Raw genomic sequence first — 19,311 nt, 5'->3', positions numbered from 1 at the left:
TACAGGCGTCAGCCACCGTTCTTTCTATGGCGTGGCAGGGACCCCGGACGCCAGTCTCCGCATATGTTAGGTGCCAAGGCATCACTGCCTCCAGGTCTGGGGAGATGGGGAATGAGTGGGATGGGAGGCCGCGGAGGAGGGAGTCGCAGACACACAAACTTCCTGACTCCTGCCCTGCCTGCATCTCGCAGTTCCTTGAGTAATCGCTTCCCGGGGGCGTGCTGCCTCCAGTAGGCTCCTGACAAGATCCACGCACAGGCCGCCACGGATGAATCCAGTCTAGGCCACACACGCTGCAGCACCGCCACAGGGTAAGGTGCAGTGGTTACTGTCCCTGGGCTGCAGGTGGGGCGGCTCCATTCCGGGAGGTGACACCGCAAGCCTGGCCAGACAGGGCCAGCCCCGGGCTTTAACGAAGCCATTGCGTTGCCCGGCGCCCCAAAGCCCCGCAGGCAAGGCAGCGGCAGCTCGGGGGGTCGCGGCTGATCGTCCGCCTGTAGAGGGGCGCAGGGGCGCAGGGGCGCAGGGGCGCAGGGGCGCAGGGGCGCAGGCGGGAGACGCGTGAGCGAGCACGGACGCGCGCGCGGGGCTGAGGCCGAGGCCTGCGCGCAGCCCCGGCGGCCGCACTGCGCGCGCGCCGCCCCGCGTGGGGCTCCAGCTCGGCCTCGGCTCCGGCGCGCGGCAGGCGCGGACTCGCCTGGCCCCCCCCCCCCCCCTCCGGCGAGGTGGCGAGGTCCGGGATCAGCGAGGCCGGAGCTCCGCAGCCGGCGGGCGGGCAGCGCGCTGTCAGCCTCTGCTCCGCGTCCCCCCATTCCGCGTGCGCGCTCCTCCGGAGAGGACCTGGAGGAAGCAGGTGGGGCGGGGGCGCGGGGCCTCCCGGGGCGCGAGGGCTGGGTCCCCGTCGGGGAGGGGCTGCGATGGGGTCGTGGAGGGGTGGGGATGGCTGGAAGAAGTGTCGCTGAGCCGCTGGGACCCCTGGAAGCCCCGCGATCGCCTCTCTCGGGTGCCCGCTGTGGTCGCAGGCCACCGGGAGGCCTCCCGGGGCGGCCCGGCCCTCGGGCCTGGGCTGTGGGTTTCTGGTTGCCTTGGGTGTCGTCGCTCGGTGTGCGGGACGCCGGGGCCCGGTGCCGGGGCAGGTTGGTCCAGTGACCGCGGTGCCAGGCCGCAGACGCCGGAGTCCGCCCGGCGCGCGTCCCTGCGCGGAGGTTTCAGACGCCTGAGCCCCGCGGTGCCCGGGCTCCGTCACCCGGCCGGGAAGCCGTCCGCGGGGGCCGAGCGTCTTCCCAGCCCCGGGGCTCCTGCCTTTGAAATCGCCGGCGTGGGGAAGGGAAGTTGGGAGAGCGCTCGCTCACTCGTGCTGGAGTCCTGCTCTAGACACACACGGGCCGGGAAGGACGGGGGTTCTGGAGCAGCGCCTCTGAACGCGGGTCCGCCTCTGAACGCGGCTGGAGGGGGTGCGCTCCCCCCGGAGAGGCCAGGTTTGGATGTGGACCAGAGGAGGGGACTTGGTCTCTGATGGAAGCTGGGCTGTGTTTCAATGGCACTGGGGCGGGGAGGGGGGAGCGGAGAGAGAGACAGAGAGAGAGAGAGAGAGAGAGAGAGAGAGAGAGAGAGAGAGAGAGAGAGAGAGAGAGAGAGAGAGAGAGAGAGACAGAGAGAGAGACAGAGAGAGAGACAGAGAGAGAGACAGAGAGAGAGACAGAGAGAAAGAGACAGACAGACATACAGAGAGACAGAGAGAGAGAGACAGAGACAGACAGACAGAGAGACAGAGAGACAGAGAGAGAGAGACAGAGACAGACAGACAGAGAGGCAGAGAGAGAGAGACAGAGAGGGACAGACAGACAGCGAGGCAGAGAGAGAGAGACAGAGAGAGACAGAGAGACAGAGATAGAGGCAGAGACAGACACAGAGAGAGACAGAGAGACAGAGAGACAGAGACAGAGACAGAGACAGAGAGACAGAGAGAGAGACACACACACAGAGAGAGACAGACAGAGAGACAGACAGACAGAGACAGAGAGACAGACAGAGACAGAGAGAGACAGAGACAGAGAGAGACAGAGAGACAGAGACAGACACAGAGAGACAGAGACAGAGAGACAGGCAGACAGAGACAGAGAAGAGAGAGACAGACAGAGAGAGAGACACACACAGACAGACAGACAGAGAGAGACACAGAGAGACAGACAGTCAGAGAGAGAGAGAGACAGACAGAGACAGAGAGAGACACAGAGAGAGAGAGAGACACACACACACACACAGAGAGAAGCAAATGTTCCAGTGTTTCAGATGTTTCTGAGAAGCAGCTTCTCAGTGGAGACCTGGGCCCGAGGCCTGATCTGTGCTTCGCTTTCACTTTGACGTTGTCATTCATGCATCGCCCAAGTTGTCTTAGCTAGGAAGAGCAGGGGCTGTGAGCTCTGGGGCGACCCTGCAGGGAAGGCAGGGATGGGAACGCTACAAGTCTAGCTTTTTGCATTTCTATAACTCAAAGCCATCTTGGTTCTACCTTATTTTGCCAACAGGATGCTTTTTTTTTTTTTTTTTTTGCCAGTCCTGGGCTTGAGCTCAGGGCCTGAGCACTGGCCTTGGACTTTCTCAAGACTAGAGCTCTTCCACTTGAGCCTCAGCACCACTTCCGGCTTTTTTCTATGTATGTGGTACCGAGGAATCGAACCCGAGTCTTCATGCATGCTAGGCAAGCACTTTAACCACTAGGCCAAACTCCCGGCCCCAGGATGCTCTTTTGTGGGGGTGAGGGGGGTAATGTTTTCATTTGATATCGATGACCTGGGCTGCAAGATTGAATCTGGAAATACAGTGCGCACTTGTGGGAGTTATTTCACACTTATTTGAGTTGGTCAGATAAAGTCCTGCCAGCAAGGTCTTTCAAAGGAGTGGTCATTTCATGGTGTCAGTGCTTATTAGTTTTGCAGGACACTCATGATCTTGAGTATATGTACTTTTTCTTTCTGTTAAAACCTGCCAGCGTCTGGTTCCTTTCTGACTTACTCTTGTTCGTTATTTATAATTTGTGCTGCTGTGGGCTGGTCCAGTTTTTTAAATTCTTTTTTTAAAAATTCTTTTTTAAATTTCTTGTTCTGAGCATCTCTGTATTGTTTCTTATCTGGAGGCCGGAACGGTTTTCCTTCAGCACTGTTCTGTAGACCTTTCTGTGACAGAAGGCACTGTTCTGCATGGAGTAATATAATCACATCAGTCTATCCAGTTTGACCTTCATAGGACTCAAAAGGAGATGGAGCACTAGAAGAAGTGAATTTAAATTTAAGTAGCCACATGTGGCTAGTGGCTATGTGGTTAGACATAGCCTTTATTATTTGTTTGTTTATGCTTTATTTATTTCTTCTCTTCCTTTTTTTTTTGTGTCAGTTTTGGGGCTTGAACTCAGGGCCTGAGCAATGTCCCTGAGCTGTTTGCCCCAGGCTAGTGTTTCACCACTTTGAGCCACACCTCTTCTTCCTGTTTGTTTATTTATTTATTTTTTGCCAGTCTTGGGGCTTGTACTCAGGGCCTGAGCACTGTCCTTGGGTTTTCTCAAGGCCACAGCACCACTTCTGGCTTTTCTCTATGTAGGTGGAACCAAGGAATCGAACCCTGGTCTTCGTGCATGCTAGGCAAGCACTCTATCACTAGGCCAAACTTCTGGCCCCTATTAATTTTTTTGAAGCAGGGTCTTGCTATATATACCAGGCTGATCCTCCTGCCTCTGGTACTTGAGTGCAAAGATTAACAGGGTATGCCAGGCTTCCACAGCAGTTTGAGACTTAGTAAAACAAAACAAGACAAAACAAAAGCACCTGAATATTTTCTTTCTTGCACATTCTTGGCAAGTGCTCTGTCACTTGAACTATGCCCCCAGCCCCTTCAGTAAATATTTGTTGACTGCATAACTGACCTTCTTAAGAGCAGGTGTGATGACCTCAAGGTCTTAGGGGTAAATGTCCAACCTGTTTATAGCAATTGAACAGATGCTCTGTATGGAGAAGTAACAGGCTCCTTGGACTTTCGCTCTAAGTGCTTATTTGCTTCAACTTGCATGAAAATGAAGACTTATGAACATAAAAGCTCACATATTCCAATTACTTGGGTAACGATTGAGCAGATGTTTATAGGTAGTAAATAAAAGGATCACTGGAGTTGTGTTTTTTTTCAATGTTTATTTGGCTAGTCTTGTTACAAAGATAATTTTGCTCAGAAACAGGCTTGGGTTGATAGAGTTAAGATGGATTTCCCATATAATTGGAAGTTTGGGGAATTTTGTTCCTATTACTGTAACTGTCTGGGGTGTCTTTACACAGCTAATTAGGGCTGACTTCTCATTGAGGACTTGTGTTATGCAATCAGTTTCCATCAGTTAACCATAGGAAGATTTGCAATGAAAGTGTATATTCCATCCAGATCAGATTATCTACAAATAGTCAAACAAGATTCCAGGTTCTCTGGTTCTTCAAATCTAGAACTTGCTTTTGGGGAAGGATTTATAGTTCAATCTCTTTAAAATAGTGTTTCTTTAATTTTATTAGCATAAATTAGTAGTACATAATGCATATAGTGTACTTTGATCAAATTTACCCTTTCTTACTATTTCTTTTTCTTTTCTTTTCCTACCTACCTTTAAAATTTTTAGTGTGTTACATTATGAAAGATTCAGTTTTAATCTTTAAAGTTTTTTTTCCCCTTAGTTATGGGGCTTGAACTCTGGGCCTGGGTGTTGATCCTGAGTGCCACTTCCAGTTTTCTGGTGTTAATTGGAGATAAGAGTCTCATGGTCTTTAGTGGCTTTGAACTGTGATCCTCAGATCTCAGCTTCCTGAGTAGCTAGGATTACAGGGGTGAGCCACCGTGCCTGGCTTTCTTTAAGGTTCTTAATAATCTAGATGGAAATGAAACAGCTTTTGAAATCATATTACTGTATACTTTTTTGCTAGTTGCTGTGGCTCATGCCTGTAATTCTACCTCAGGAGGCTGAGATCTGGGAATCATTTGAAGCCAGCCTGCACAGGAAAATCTACAGGATTCTTACCTCCAATTAGATACCAAAACTAGTTGGAAGTGAAGCTGTGGCGTGGTGGTGGGGTGATAGCTTTGAGCAAAAAAGCTCAAGGATAGTGCCCAAATTGAGTTCAAGCCCAGGACACACACACACACACACACACACACACACACACACACACACACACACACACAGATCAAATGGTTAAAGCTTGATTATAAGCAGATGGATCTTCTTAAAACCTTGCTATGAACATGCCACTCCCTTTGGAAACATCTCGTTCCCCAGTGCTCACGGAATCCAGTGATTTGGCTTTTGATCAGGCATTTAATAACTCCTCAGGGCAGCTTAAAATAAATGGTGATTCAGCCTTACCTCTTACTGCCTTCTAGCCGTACTCCCTAGCTGTTCCTTTCTTGAGCTCTCCTTTTCTGTCTCCCTCAGTCAGTCTCCTCCTATTTAGTCTTCAATAGTCACTTCTCATAATATTTTCTACAGCCTTATTTCTGATTCTGTGAAGATCCCACAGCAGTTTTCTGGTCCTGAGTGACTGAATACAATCCCTCCTGTGCCATAATGACATACTGATTAGCAATGCTTTATTATTTCTAGTAGATTACAAGCTATCTACTATACACGGGCTATCTGTCGCTTATTTTTGAAATCATTATAATATCCACAAAGTGTTGTCCATGTTGTTCAAATCCTTCCTTCCTTCCTTTTATTTTCACATATGTGTATGTGTACTGTGGTCTGAACTCTGGACTTTTTGGTCTGGCCTTGCACTCAAGGCTAGCATGCTATCATTTGAACCACACCTTCATTTCTGATTTTGTGTGTGTGTGTGTGTGTGTGTGTGTGTGTGTGTGTGTGTGTGTGTAATTGGGGAGGGAGGTAAGAATCTCAAGGACTTTTCTGCTCAGGTTGGCTTTGAATTCCAATCCTCAGAGCTCCACCTTCTGAGTAGCTAGGATTACAGGGATGAGCCAATGGCATCCAGCTTTCAGCTTAGTTTCTTGCTTATTTTAAAGAAAGCCTGTACTCACTGTAGGCTATTTGCTCAAACTTATTGCTGAGCAAGCAGGACCCAGCAAGTAGAAATCCCACACTAGGGAGACGCTGTCAGGAGAAGGCTGTCCAGTGGTGTGCCTTACTGGTGGGAATTGACAGTATTTTAAGAAGATCACCACAGCTATCTCACAGCAAATCCTTTGTTTGCCTGTTTATGTGGCAAGGTTAACCTCAGAATGATTGGGTATTGAGTGACAAGTAATTTTAGCCTCCAAGAAAATTTGAATATCTTAATATAGTAACAACTGGGTGAGGTTATTTCATATAATCCCTGTCCCTATGAATGTATTCTGTATTTTGTGAGAAAAAAAAAAGAGAAAACACCTTATTTGTCAGTTTCTGTTAGTATTGAGAAAAACATGAATGGAGTGAAGAAGAAACCAGTCTACTCATACAGTGATAGAATGGTAAAGATGACCATGCTAGTATTGGAGTTGGTTAACTCAGTATAATAAAACATACTAAATTCTACCATGGTGTTACTGCCTATTATATTAAACTGCCAGTTAGCTTAAAATTAGTTTGTTCTTTCCAGTGAAAATCTAAAATCATTTGGTTTTATAATCAGATCTACCTATATCTAAAAGTAGACGGAAGGATTCATAATATTTCAAACTTGAAAGATCTGATGCCATAGAAACTATGGAGTGTTTCATTTCATGCTTAGCATTTCTTCTGCTTTCTGTATTTCTGAGGTGTAGGCTAAGGTTTTATTTAAATTTATTCTAAACTCTTCCTGTCTTTAGGGGGAAAAGAAGCAATGTAAGTATTAAGGTTTAAAAGGCTTAGACTCCATTCTCCATCTTTGAATAAGATGGAGAACGCAGTCCCTGTGAATGGTTGTGTGTGGCGATGTCAGTAACTAGCTCTTATACATGTGACAGTGGCATGACTCACCTAGTAAAGTTTTCTAGGATATTAGACATAAGAGGAACATTCCATACTAGATTATTTTCTGGTGAAGAGCACGTGGTATGAGCTACTGCAGGGTAAAGGGTACAGTTGGTATTAGGAACAGGAGAGGAAAATTCAGCCCCCAGGGCTGCTTTTCTTTATGGATGTCATCATAAAGATTAGGTTAGCATTTTACACATCTCCACCTATGATCAGGCAAAGTTTATTACTCTATACTTTGTCTAGAGAGAGTGTTTATACTGTTGACTATACAAGAAGCATAGTATATGTATGTGTGCGTGTAAGAAGTACATGTACATGTAAGAAGTATAGTACATGTATGTGTACATGCATGTATACATATGTCACATATATGCTGTATATATTGGTGATACTGGGGATCTTACTCTTGCTAGTCAGGTGCTTTGCCATTAGAGCCATACCTCCAACCCCTTATTGTGTTGCTTCTTTTTGAGATGGGATCTTATTTTATGCTCAGGCTGCTATCTATCAACTTGTGCTTTCTTGCTGCTAAGGATAAGAGGCATGTGCTGTGGTGCCCAGCCACTGTACTTTCCCTGCAGCTGCAACAACAGGTGTGCCCCACCACACCCAGCCCTTGCTTGAGATGGAGTCTCCCCAACTTTTTTCCCACATATTTTTTATTGTAACTAATAGAAGGGTTACATTATATTCACCAGATAGAGGGTGCACATACATTGATACCCTTTCTCATGTCTTGGTCTCTCCCAAACTTTTATGCCTGGCTGACCTTCAGCTGAGATCTTTTGATCTCCTCAAGTGCCTAAGATTGCAGGTTTGAGGCACTAAACTCAGTTGAAGTAACATACATACTTTGTGTCCGCTCTGGGGCTTGAATTCAGGGCCTGATGCAGACTCAGCTTCTGTTGCTCAAGGCTCATGCTACCCTTTGAGCCACAGCTCTACTTCTGGCTGTTTCTGAGTTGTTTATTGGAGATAAGAATCTCATGGATTTTCCTGCAGGGGCTGGCTTTGAATCACAATCTTCAGATCCCAACCTCCTGAATAGTTAGGATTGCAGGTGTGAGCCATTGGTGCCTGGCTACAATGTATATTTTTAGACAATGGTTTGCTCAGAGAAAAGTTTGTTTTCTTGTCATAAGAGATTCTTGAAGGTTAGAATCCGAAATACTAGTAGGTTAGCCATTAGAAGAACTTTTAGGAATTTTGACATTGAGGACAGGCATTCTAAGTTGCATACAAATACAGTAGAAATGCTTTTCTTTTTCTCATTTTAGGTGGTTTTCTAGAAGATGACCATAGAGGACCTTCCAGATTTTCCATTAGAAGGAAATCCTTTGGTTGGAAGATACCCATTTTTATTCCCAGGTTCTGAAAGACCAGTTATCTTTTCAATTTCTGCAGCACCAATGCCTTCTGACTGCGGTATGCTAAGTCTCTGTGTTTTGTTTTCTGTGACTGAAAACGTGACTTCTGTCTTGTACCCTCCTGGCATTCGCAACTTTTTCTGAAACCATTTGTTACATTTTTTATTTAAAAAAGATTGCTCAACTTCTTCTTTTTGAAAAGTACAGTTGCTTATTAAAATTTCTGTCAAGTTAAATTATTTTTTTACTGTCAGCATTTTTATTATGTAAAATGTTAATTTTAAGCACTCTGATGGATTTAGAGGGTTTTATTCTTAGAATGTTAATGGTGCTTAGACATCTAGCATTCTTCTGCTATTGGTGTATTCATTTTTGTTAAATCCACTGACTTGCTAAAACAGCTATGTTCTGAGCAGAGATAGTACGAGACCTTCCCTGAAATGTGAAATTAGATTTGTTCCCATTTAAATAGGTTCATTTAATTCTCAAATTTAGCAGTATCCCAGTTTTTGTCTAGTTTGCCTTATTTCCCCAGAACCATATTTTATCTGATAGTTGATGAATACAAAGGAACCCAGGGGCTAAATCTGATAGAATGGTTACATTTCTAAATTATTTAGGATTGTCTAGGTAAAACATAGGGTCATCACTTCAGATTTTCTTTGGAGGTAGAGATAGTACAGTGTAAATATATTAGTAAAGCTATTAGAGTAGGAATTCATCTTTTAAAAAACATCAGTTTTAGTAATTCTTCATATCCAAATGTCCTCATTTTTTATAATCCAGTTCTAAAGTTTCTTTTTTTTTTTGCCAGTCCTGGGCTTGGGCTCAGGGCCTGAGCACTGTCCTTGGACTTTCTCAAGGCTAGAGCTCTACCACTTGAGCCTCAGCACCACTTCCGGCTTTTTTCTATGTATGTGGTACCGAGGAATCGAACCCGGGTCTTCGTGCATGCTAGGCAAGCACTTTAACCACTAGGCCAAACTCCCGGCCAATTCTAAAGTTTCTTAATAGTCATCATCTAAAGCTGTTACTTAGAATCTGTACCTTGAACATAGATGTTATTCTGTAATTTTTTACAAAGTTGACTGGGTTTATTTTCAGATGAAACAAAATGAGTTATGAGGAATAACCTTTCACTAAAGCACATTGTAGCTTGCTTATGAACTTATCCTCTCTTGAATTAGTTTTCTTATTTCCTTTCCTAGACTATGGATTTTAGTTTAGATTGACTGTCATGTTTTTTAGTTTTGCTTGTCTTACCAAGGCTATCACAGTTATTTGTTAAGATTAATAGTTCACTATTTGCTGAATAAAAACATGGAATGAAAGGTGATAATGGAGGTTAGAACCCCTTTGTATACTGGAAGTTACACACCATCTATATTCTTAAAATGACAGATTCTTGGCACCTGTGTGACTCTATAGTTCAGCTTTCCCCATTCATTTCCAGTATAAATTCCATCGGCAGAATCCCTGACAGATAGCCATGCAGTTTCCTTCAATAGAGAAGAGCTGGTGAGAAAGGCAGTGTCATTATTAAAAAGCTTTAACTATCATCACACTATTTTTATATATTGAATCCAAATATGTCACCTTGAAACTTTGACCTGCTGGTACTGGTCTGAAACTTGTGTGAAGATAATTGGAGCATTTTTCATGGCCTATATTTCCTCTGTCTATGCATTTATAGTTCCCACTTACATCTAAGAAAAGCAAGCATGACTATGTTTGGATTCAGGTTTTCCCTTTTCACATCACTCCTCATTTTTTTCTGGAAAAGAAATATGTAAGGAGATTTGCATAAGTGTAGTATGAGACCGTGGTACTGACGCATAATCTTTCTGACCCAGCTTATAAATAGTCTGAGGCTATGTGCTTGTCTCACAGAATTCTAGTTAAAATGTTTCTAGGTTATTGCAGTAAATGGTGGAGACTTTGCAACAGCTAAGACCTTTTCCAAAGAGGTTCAAGTGCAATATTGCAGTGTAATTGTCTTTACCAGTAAATTAAGCCTCAGGATCTAATGTGTGGGACATATTATCTACTTCTGGAATCAGGTCATAGAAAGCTTCTTAGTCCTGGTGGAAACCCACCTTTAAAATATTTGCATTAGTGGGTTAGAGTCCAAGCCCTTTTCAGATCTACTTAGGACAGAATAAGCAAGGGAATGTGGAATTCCAAGAAGCAGTGTTGTACAGAAGCTTCTACCCAAGTTAAGTCCCTGTGAGCAGTCAGGTTTTCATAGGCATTTCTGTGGAAATGAAGTAAAACAAAGGATAGTAGTTGACAGAAATCGTGAACTGGTTTTTTCAAGCCCAGAGGATAGGTTGCCAAGATCATTTCTAGATTCTAGCTTGAAGCAGTTTTGGATAGCGAAATGAGGATAGTAGTTTCTTCAATCTGATGGATCTCCTTGGCTCGCAATTGTGTATTTTGGAGACATGATCAGATAGGTGAACCCTGAGGAGCCCACACAACTGTAGGTGCCAAGGCTAGCTCTGTATGAGTTGTTGTGGTGACGTCTCTGATACTTGACATCAGGTTGTCAGGTTCAGCTTGGAGGGGTTGGGAAAAGGGCAGTTTTAGGAAATGGTAGTGTTGGTTGTGAAAGTCTTAAGAAGAAACTAGAAGAAACTAAAGGAATCTGGAACCAGCAAGATTCATGGATAGGTAACAAAACCTCAGAGACAACAGACAGGACTAGAACCTGAGAATCAGTGCACTATAGAAACATATATTCCTATAGAAACATAACTTGTTTCTTCTGTCACCTCATTTCTCCCCAAGAATCACAATAACACTAAGTTGTTTGTAAAGCAATTCTGGCCTCTTTAAACCTGGTCTGATTACTTCTATAAGTGTAATAAGAATAGTGACTCAGGGTGGGCACTGGTGGCTCACACTTGTAGTCCCAGTTACTCAGAAGACTGAGATCTGAGGATTGTGGGTCAAAGCCAGCTTAGGCAGGAAAGTCTGTGAGACTTACCTCCAATTAACTATCAAAAGGTCAGGTATGGAGCTATGGCTCAAGTGATAGAGTGTCAGGCTTGAGCACAAAGCCCTAGGATTAGAAAGCATGTATGCGTGCACACGCACCTGCACACACACACATACACACACACACAGTGATTGCACATGTGCAAATAGTACATTGTACTCAAGGCAAACCCAGTTCCACAAAACTGCCTGCTAGTAGGTATTTCAGCTCATTCTAGGCAAAGAAGCTTAAAGCCAAGGACCTATCTGACCAGGTCCTCTGGCATGGAGACCATTCAAAGTGGACTGATAATGTAAGTGCCCTTGTTGGTTTGAAAATAAACAATACTCAAAATGAATGAATTCTGGAGGAATGCATCAGGGAGGCCTGAAAAGAGAAAGAGGGTCCTTTAACTTTGGGAAACAAAAACGAAACATCGAAGAGCCAAAAATACTGCAGTGTGATGAAAATTATAATCATCTTCATCTATTCTTCCAGTCCCCTGTAGTAGATATGCATCTGCTATTCAAAAAACTTAACATTTGTTTTTTAAATCTTAGAAATAGCACCTGATAGGTTGGGCTATGGTCATATGGCTCAGTACTTGCTTGCAAAATCCTGGATTTGATCCCCAGTACAAAAAAAGAAAAAAGAAAAAGAAACAACATAAAACCAATATAGTTAAAAAGAAAAAGAAATAGTACCTGATACATTCAAGGGTCTGAGCCTAGACATTTCTGTTTGGTTTCATCTAAAATGAGTTGTGGTGTGAGACATGGGGCTTGCACGTATCTCCTTTCTAGTGGTCCTGACATTGCTTTTGAGAATTGCTTAAGATAAACCTATGTGTTATAGCGTCGAAACATATTTGTCTTTCTTGAACCTTGACTGATACATGTAAAACCATAGATAAATTTAATTTACATCTTTTTCTTTTTTTCTATTTCAGAGTTTTCTTTCTTTGATCCTAATGATGCCTCATGCCAGGAAATTCTCTTTGATCCCAAAACATCAGTCTCTGAACTATTTGCTGTTTTAAGACAATGGGTTCCTCAGGTCCAGCAAAATATCGACATTATTGGAAATGAGGTAAACACTTCTTACATTATTAGGATTGTTAATAGTATTTTTTTTCTTAATGGTTCTCTTCTGAAATCCCTCCTACCTTATGGAAAGGTTCTTTGGTTTGTTTCTTTCTCACGTCCTATATTTCATTTACCTGGGGTCTGACTCTGTGGATTGTGGGAGCACTCTCCTTGGGCCTTCTCAAGCCTAGTGCTCTACCACTTGAGCCACAGCACCACTTCTGGCTTTTTGTATGTATGGAGCCATAGCACCACGTCTGGCTTTTTGTATGTATGGGATACCAAGAATTGAACCTGGGTCTTTGTGCATGCTAGGCAAGCACTCTACTATTAGGCCAAACTCCTGGCTCCTCTTTTTTTTTTTAAATATTATATTCATTCACAAAAATTCACTCACTTTTGAAGGGAGTATATTTGGAGTAGCAGATTACCGTGGCATCATTTTGAGAATTTCTAGCCGTCTGATGACAAGCTCAGTTTTTATTATTGTTGTTGAGTGCTAGGTAGAGTAAAATTCAGATAAATGCTGTTGAAAGTGCTGCTATTGCTACTTTTGCCAACGGAATAGTCTAATGTAGGGTCAGAGACTCATGGCTATCTCATGGCAATCCTAGTTACTCAGGAGGCTGAGATCTGAGGAGTATGATTCGAAGTCAGCACGATCAGCAAAAAGTCCGTGAGACTTTTTTCTCTATTTAATGAGGAAAAAGCTGGAAGTGGAAGTATGGCACACGAGGTAGAGTACTAGCTATGAGTCAAAAGCTTAGGTAAGGTACCCTGGCCCTTAGTGCAAGCCCCAGTGCTCGCGCTCTCTCTCTCTCTCTCTCTCTCTCTCTCTCTCTCTCTCTCTCTCTCTCTCTCACACACACACACACACACACACACACACACACACATACACAGAGGCTGATACAAGAGTTTCTTAATTAATGGTGAAAAGTTGTTGTTTTCCCCCAAATCCATCATGGACTGCTAATTTTGTAAAATAAAATGAAAGTGTTGGTAATATGAAAATGAAATAAACAGAAACTAACTGTAAGCCCAGATTTTGTATGTGCACATGCGTGTGTGTGTGTGTGTGTGTGTGTGTGTGTGTGTGTGTGTGTGTGTGTGTAGCAGTCCTTGAACCTCAGGGCCTGGGCATTGTCCCTATTCTTTTTTGCTCAAGGTTAGCACTCGATTTCTTGAGCCCTACCTTTAATTCTGGCTTTCTGGTGTTTAATTGGAGACGAGTCTCATGGACTTTCCTGCCTGAGTTGACTTTGAATCTCGATTTTCAGATCTCAGCTTCCCAAGTAACAAGGATTACAAACATGAGCCATTGGTGCAAACCAAACCCAGATATTTAAAAGGGCACAAAGTTACATTTCAATTAGTATAATCGTCAGTAGTCACATAACTAGTATTATTTCCCTTGGCTTTCAGATTCTGAAAAGAGGCTGTAATGTGAATGACAGAGATGGACTGACAGATATGACTCTTTTACATTATACCTGCAAGTCTGGAGCTCACGGTATTGGTATGTGGTACTTTCTCACTAGCTTCCCTCATCTCCATTTGCACTCATGCCATCTCTTGTGCACTTGACAGTGATCTGGGTGGGCACCCAGCCAACAGTCCTAACATTGCTTGAGAGGAGAAGATTCAATTAGTCTTTGGCAAACTTTGAGAGACTTTCTTTCCTTCAGGGAAGACTTCATACCCTCACGGTACCTCTCAAATTTTGTGCACTACGTTGCATGTCTAATTGCTTACTAGTTGAGCGTACTAATATTACCCTTAGAATCTCCTTGAGGGTTGAGAGCAAGGTCAATCCAAGGTCAGTTTTCTAGGCATTATAATTCCTATAGACCTCAAGCTTTAGGAGAGCTTGAGGTTCATCCTTCTTAAGAACATGTTTGATAACATACACATATTTTCCCAGACTGATACTCTCTCGTGAGTCACTATTTTATAAACCTCCTTCTCTTACTAACTGGATACCACAATGCATTGTTTCAGTAGTCTAAAATGTCTTAAACTATAAGTGGCAAAGGACTGTCTTTTCCCATAGTCTGTCAGAGACTGACACTTTTGTAAGATAAAATAAAAATGTAACATGGGAATTAAATAAAGACAGAATATAAGCCCAGATTTTTAAAAGGCATAACATTATGGTTCAATTAGTATAATCCCAGGGAACACTTACTAGGGAAAATGAAAAAGACTTAGAAGATGTAACAGACTGCTGTTTAGAGGTCACAGTGTCCCCAGAAATTAAGTAGTGCAGCACTGGTCTGTATAGTACGTGGTTTTTCATGGCTTCTTAGTATTTCTTTTTCTTTCTTTCTTTCTTTCTTTTTTCTTTGTTTTAAGAACTTTACCTTTAGTACTTGACAAAAGGATTTCAATGCAACATGTCAGTTTATGAGTACAAAGCATCTTGATCAAAAATATATTTCAATTTAGCTAATGCTGTCCTCTTCCTCCCTCCCCTCTTCTCCTCTTCCTCCTCATCTTCCTCTTTCTTTTTGCCCCAGTACTAGGGTTTGAACTCAGTACCTCAGGTCTGGCAATTTACCACTTGAGCCATACCTCCATTACCAGATTTTGGCTAGATAATTGGAGAGATTGGAATCTTTAGGATTTGTCTGCCTGGGCTGGCTTCAAACTTGTGTCCTTCCTTAGTTCTCAGCCTTCTGAGCAGCTCGGATTACAGATGTGAGCCACCAATGCCCAGTTTCAAGCAATTTCTTATTGTACTTTTAGGTTGTTTCAAGTGTTTATTCATAAAGAACAGTGAAGTGTCACATATCTTTATGACAAAGGGCTTTCTTCATATTTCTGAGTATAATTATTTTCCTCAAACAGTTCCTGAACGTAAACCTGAGGTGTGAACGTAGGTTATATATGTTGTTTACGCTGGCATTTTCAATGAGGTAGTAGATCCATTGTGCTTAAGAGAAATAATTGTGGCAATCTTCTTTAGGTGATGTTGAGACGGCTGTGAAGTTTGCAGCTCAGCTTATTGATTTGGGAGCAGATGTGAGTTTGCGGAGCCGCTGGACAAACATGAATGCCTTGCATTATGCCGCATATTTTGATGTTCCGGAGCTTATAAGTGTGATTTTGAAGACATCAAAACCAAAAGGCAAGTTTTGTCCCATCGCTACTTGATAGTGTTCATTGGGGAGATAGTGGTACAGAAATCATGAAACCCAAGTTTTTCTTCCTAATGAGTCATCTCACATGCATTCCTGTGACCATATTTTATTTCTGAGATAGTTGAACTTTTCTTTATTGAAAATTGACTATTTCACAAAAGGCTTAGAACAAAGTGGCCGAATGAGAAGAGTGTTCTGTGGGTTTTCTGCAATACTCTGTAATGACATGGATTTTTATGTGTAATTGATTCTGTGTGCTTTATAGTTCTTTTGTCTTGCTTGAGTGGGCCAGCCACAGAGTAACAAAAGCCTGCAAAGCTAGGCACTGAGACAGTCAGGCGCATTTCTAATAGATGGCATTTATTTCTGAAATTCTGTGATTCAACTTCAAGGAAACAATTTTATGTCTTTTTTTCTTCTCTATCTTGATGACAAAATCCTCAGATTGATGTCTAACTCCTAGTTTTGGTATTGGAGGTCACTTTTCTTTTGAGAAATAGGTAAGAACAAATGAATAGCATTCTTTAAAGTTGAAGAGTGCAAAACCTTACCGAAATGATAAAAAACACGTTTTAGAGATTCAATAGTTAGTGTTTAAGCGTCTAATTTTCCTAAGTGTTTGTTTTTCTAAATAATGTTGAGAAGAAAGGCTTCTGTTGCTTGTGCTATGTCTTTAGTAATGCAATTTGGGGGTGGCATCCTCTAGATTAAGGGAGTACTTGGTGGAACAAGAGGTACGTTAAATTCTTGTTACAGAAAACATTCAAAAGAGGATTCTCAAGTCTGAAGGATTTCCTAGGTTTAAGAATAAACACAGTGATTTATTGAAAGTGATTAAAATGTCCTTAGAATTTAGAGATTTCCCCCTTTTATGTTATGAAGTCAAAGTCCATTTGTTGAATCAATGTTTTTATGTTTAAATACTCTAATTGGGTTGAGGATTCACACTGTTCTACCAAGTAAGTGTTGGAAAACTTTTTTTTGTTTTTCCTGTGAGGGTCCAGATAATAAATAAACATTCTGGGTTTTCAAACCTTATGGTCTCTGTCACTTCTATGCAGAAACATGAAAATAGCCACAGAGAGTACATCACTGAGTTAGTGGGCATGAGTTCTGGTAACACTGAAAAAACATGGAGGAGTAGCGTTGGCCCATAGGTTACAGTTTGTGAATTCCCACTTAAACTTTGGAATGAAAGAGATTGAGTTCCAGGGTAAAGAAAGCCAGTTGCTTTTACAATTATGAATCATTGCCATTTCATTGCTGTGTGTGTGTGTGTGTGTGTGTGTGTGTGTGTGTGTGTGTGTGTGTATGTTCTAGGGTTTGAATGCAGTAGCTTCTTTTGCTCAAGGCTACTGGTGCTCTACCACTTGAGCCACACTTCTACTTTCAGGTTTTTGTGGTTAATTGGGGGATAAGTTTTATGGACTTTTTTCTTGTCCTGGCTATCTCCAAACCTTGATTCTCAAATCTCAGCTTCCTGAGTAGCTAGGATCGCATGGGTGAGCTACTGGCACCCAATTTGCTTTTCTATTTATTATATTGTGTATAGGTTCATGAATGTGCTTGTGATGTTTAATTGCAGATGTGGATGCCACTTGCAGTGATTTTAGCTTTGGGACGGCCTTGCATATTGCATCATATAACTTGTGTGCAGGAGCTGTGAAATGCTTGCTGGAGCACGGAGCCAACCCTGCATTCAGGGTAAGATGGGGAAGGAGAGGAAGGCTGTTACATTTGTTCCAGTAAAGACTTGAATCTGGATGCTGCTATTAAAAGAAGAGCTTTTAGATAGATGGCCAGTGATTTACTACATATGAAGAGCATAAAGAGTGTGATATACAGAGCTTATAAAGAGATAAAAGGAGTTTGATGGTATTCTTTATCTGAAATAAAGTTAAGCCATACCAGTGAGGCTTAGCCCCTCTTAAACTACATTCTAAAAATCTGCTACATTCAGAAAAGTAAAATCTTTCTTAAAGTGGTATATTATCTTTGAGCTTAAGTAGATTTCATTTAGGCCTTAGATATGTTTATGGAAAATTAGCTGCCAAATACATGTATTAAAGTTATTTTGTATATTAAATAATGCTTCATATTCTTTTGAAAATGAAACATGTCAAAAGAATAAAAGTTAAATGCAAAGTGAAAAGAAATGTACCTTTAAGAATGGAGTAAAACCAAGCCAGTTATCGGTGACACACACCTACAATCCTAGTTACTCAGAAAGCTGAGATCTGAGGATTGTTGTTCACAGCCAGCTTCTACAGGAAAATCTGTGAGACTTTTATCTCCAAAGAAACACTAAAAGCCCTGAAGTAGAGGTCTGGGTCAAGTGGCAGAGTGCTAGCTTTGAGAAAAATAGCTTAGCGATAGTGCCCCGGCCTTGAGTCAAAGCCCTAGGACTGGTGTGCACATGTGCACATGCTCACACTCACCCCTCTCCCCCAGAACATCAAACCCCCGAAACTCCAAAAGACACCAAATAAACAAAAACCAAGAATGGGGCAAACTTCTGAATTCAGAATTGACGCATGACTTTGCAATGACCTTGGGCTGTACTTAGCCAGTCACTGCGTCCAAAAGAAATGCCATTCCATCAGTAGTCAGCAGTAAGCATCTTAGGTTAGGAAGGCAACATCTCTGTTCTTTTCACTTTATTTTGTTTCTTTTCTTTGTGCAGTAGTGGGGCTTTGACTCACTTTACCACTTGGGCCACAACTCTACTCTTCTGTGGTTAACTGGAGATAAGCATCTTGTGGACTTTCTAGCCTGGCCTGGCTTGGGACTGGGGTCCTCAGAGCTCAGCCTCTGGTAGCTAGGATTACAGGCATGAACCACCAATGCCTTGTGACAGCCTTTGTTTTCTTGACTGTGGTAATCTTTATTGCCTCCCATGGTATCTTGGTATAGTGTTGAGTAAATATTTTGAATCAACAATGAATACTTTTAACTTAAAATTCCTTCAAAGAGAATCTTCTATTTTATCTAGAAGTCTTAAGTCATTGCTGAGAACTTTCATGTCTTTGCGTTAGAATGACAAAGGACAGATGCCTGTGGATGTAGTTCCAGACCCAGTGGACATGCCATTGGAAATGGCAGATGCAGCCGCCACTGCTAAGGAAATCAAACAGATGCTGTTAGATGCCATGCCTCTGTCCTACACTGCCCCGAAGGCTGTGCTTCCGAGCTATGATCACATTACCAGCAAGGCCATGCTTACATCCCTCGGCCTGAAGCTGGGAGACCGTGTCATCATCGCAGGACAGAAGGTACGGGAACTACAGGCATGAGCCACCTGCTTAATTTCTTTTTTCTCACGTATTACTTTTATTTTGCTTTAAATGCAAATGGAATATGATGGAATAAAGATTTTTTTATTTATTTGGCTTTTTTAATTAAAGAATTTATTAACATTGATTTTTACATCATATTTCAAATGATGTGTTGAACAAACAAGTATTCAAGAAGGGAATCTCTGTACAATCACTGGCACTTAGATTTTAGAACATAATTAAAATTAGGCAGAGGGTTTGTATGTCATAGATACATATTAATTTATGTATTAAAACATTATGTCTATAGCGTCTCAAATTTTTATATCTATGTAGTTTTGTTTATATTTCCAAACTGTATTTAGTATTTTTTTTTTTTTTTGTCTTTTCTTTTCTGGTACTGGGGATCAAGCCCAGGACATTGTGCTTGCTGGGCAAGTAAGTGTTTTGCCACTGAACTACATCCAATCCCAAGT

At 42.3% G+C, this 19,311-nt stretch overlaps 1 protein-coding gene across 8 annotated transcripts in view; it reads left to right on the top strand.

Moving 5' to 3' along the window:
- The window catches only part of Clip4 (CAP-Gly domain containing linker protein family member 4), a 68,403-nt gene that overhangs the window by 12,808 nt on the left and 36,284 nt on the right, over nucleotides 1–19,311 (top strand). For 5 of the 8 annotated variants that reach the window (XR_016536279.1, XM_090337223.1, XM_090337227.1 and 2 more), the window contains 6 exons: nucleotides 8,263–8,410; nucleotides 12,282–12,421; nucleotides 13,843–13,936; nucleotides 15,386–15,547; nucleotides 17,146–17,264; nucleotides 18,596–18,832. Coding sequence is in view for 7 of the 8 variants with exons in the window: in XM_090337223.1 (XP_090193349.1) it covers nucleotides 8,278–8,410; nucleotides 12,282–12,421; nucleotides 13,843–13,936; nucleotides 15,386–15,547; nucleotides 17,146–17,264; nucleotides 18,596–18,832 (885 nt within the window). In the remaining variant the exon portion in view is untranslated. Of the gene's footprint in view, nucleotides 1–234; nucleotides 312–837; nucleotides 854–8,262; nucleotides 8,411–12,281; nucleotides 12,422–13,842; nucleotides 13,937–15,385; nucleotides 15,548–17,145; nucleotides 17,265–18,595; nucleotides 18,833–19,311 lie in introns of those variants that run through there. The other 3 variants (XM_090337224.1, XM_090337226.1, XM_090337228.1) reach the window with 3 other exon arrangements.

This window comes from Megascapheus bottae, chromosome 7 (genome assembly GCF_031878675.1).
Source record: "Megascapheus bottae isolate mThoBot1 chromosome 7, mThoBot2.hap1, whole genome shotgun sequence".
Classification (NCBI taxonomy): domain Eukaryota; kingdom Metazoa; phylum Chordata; class Mammalia; order Rodentia; family Geomyidae; genus Megascapheus; species Megascapheus bottae.
This window is presented reverse-complemented; position numbering and strand designations above follow the sequence as displayed.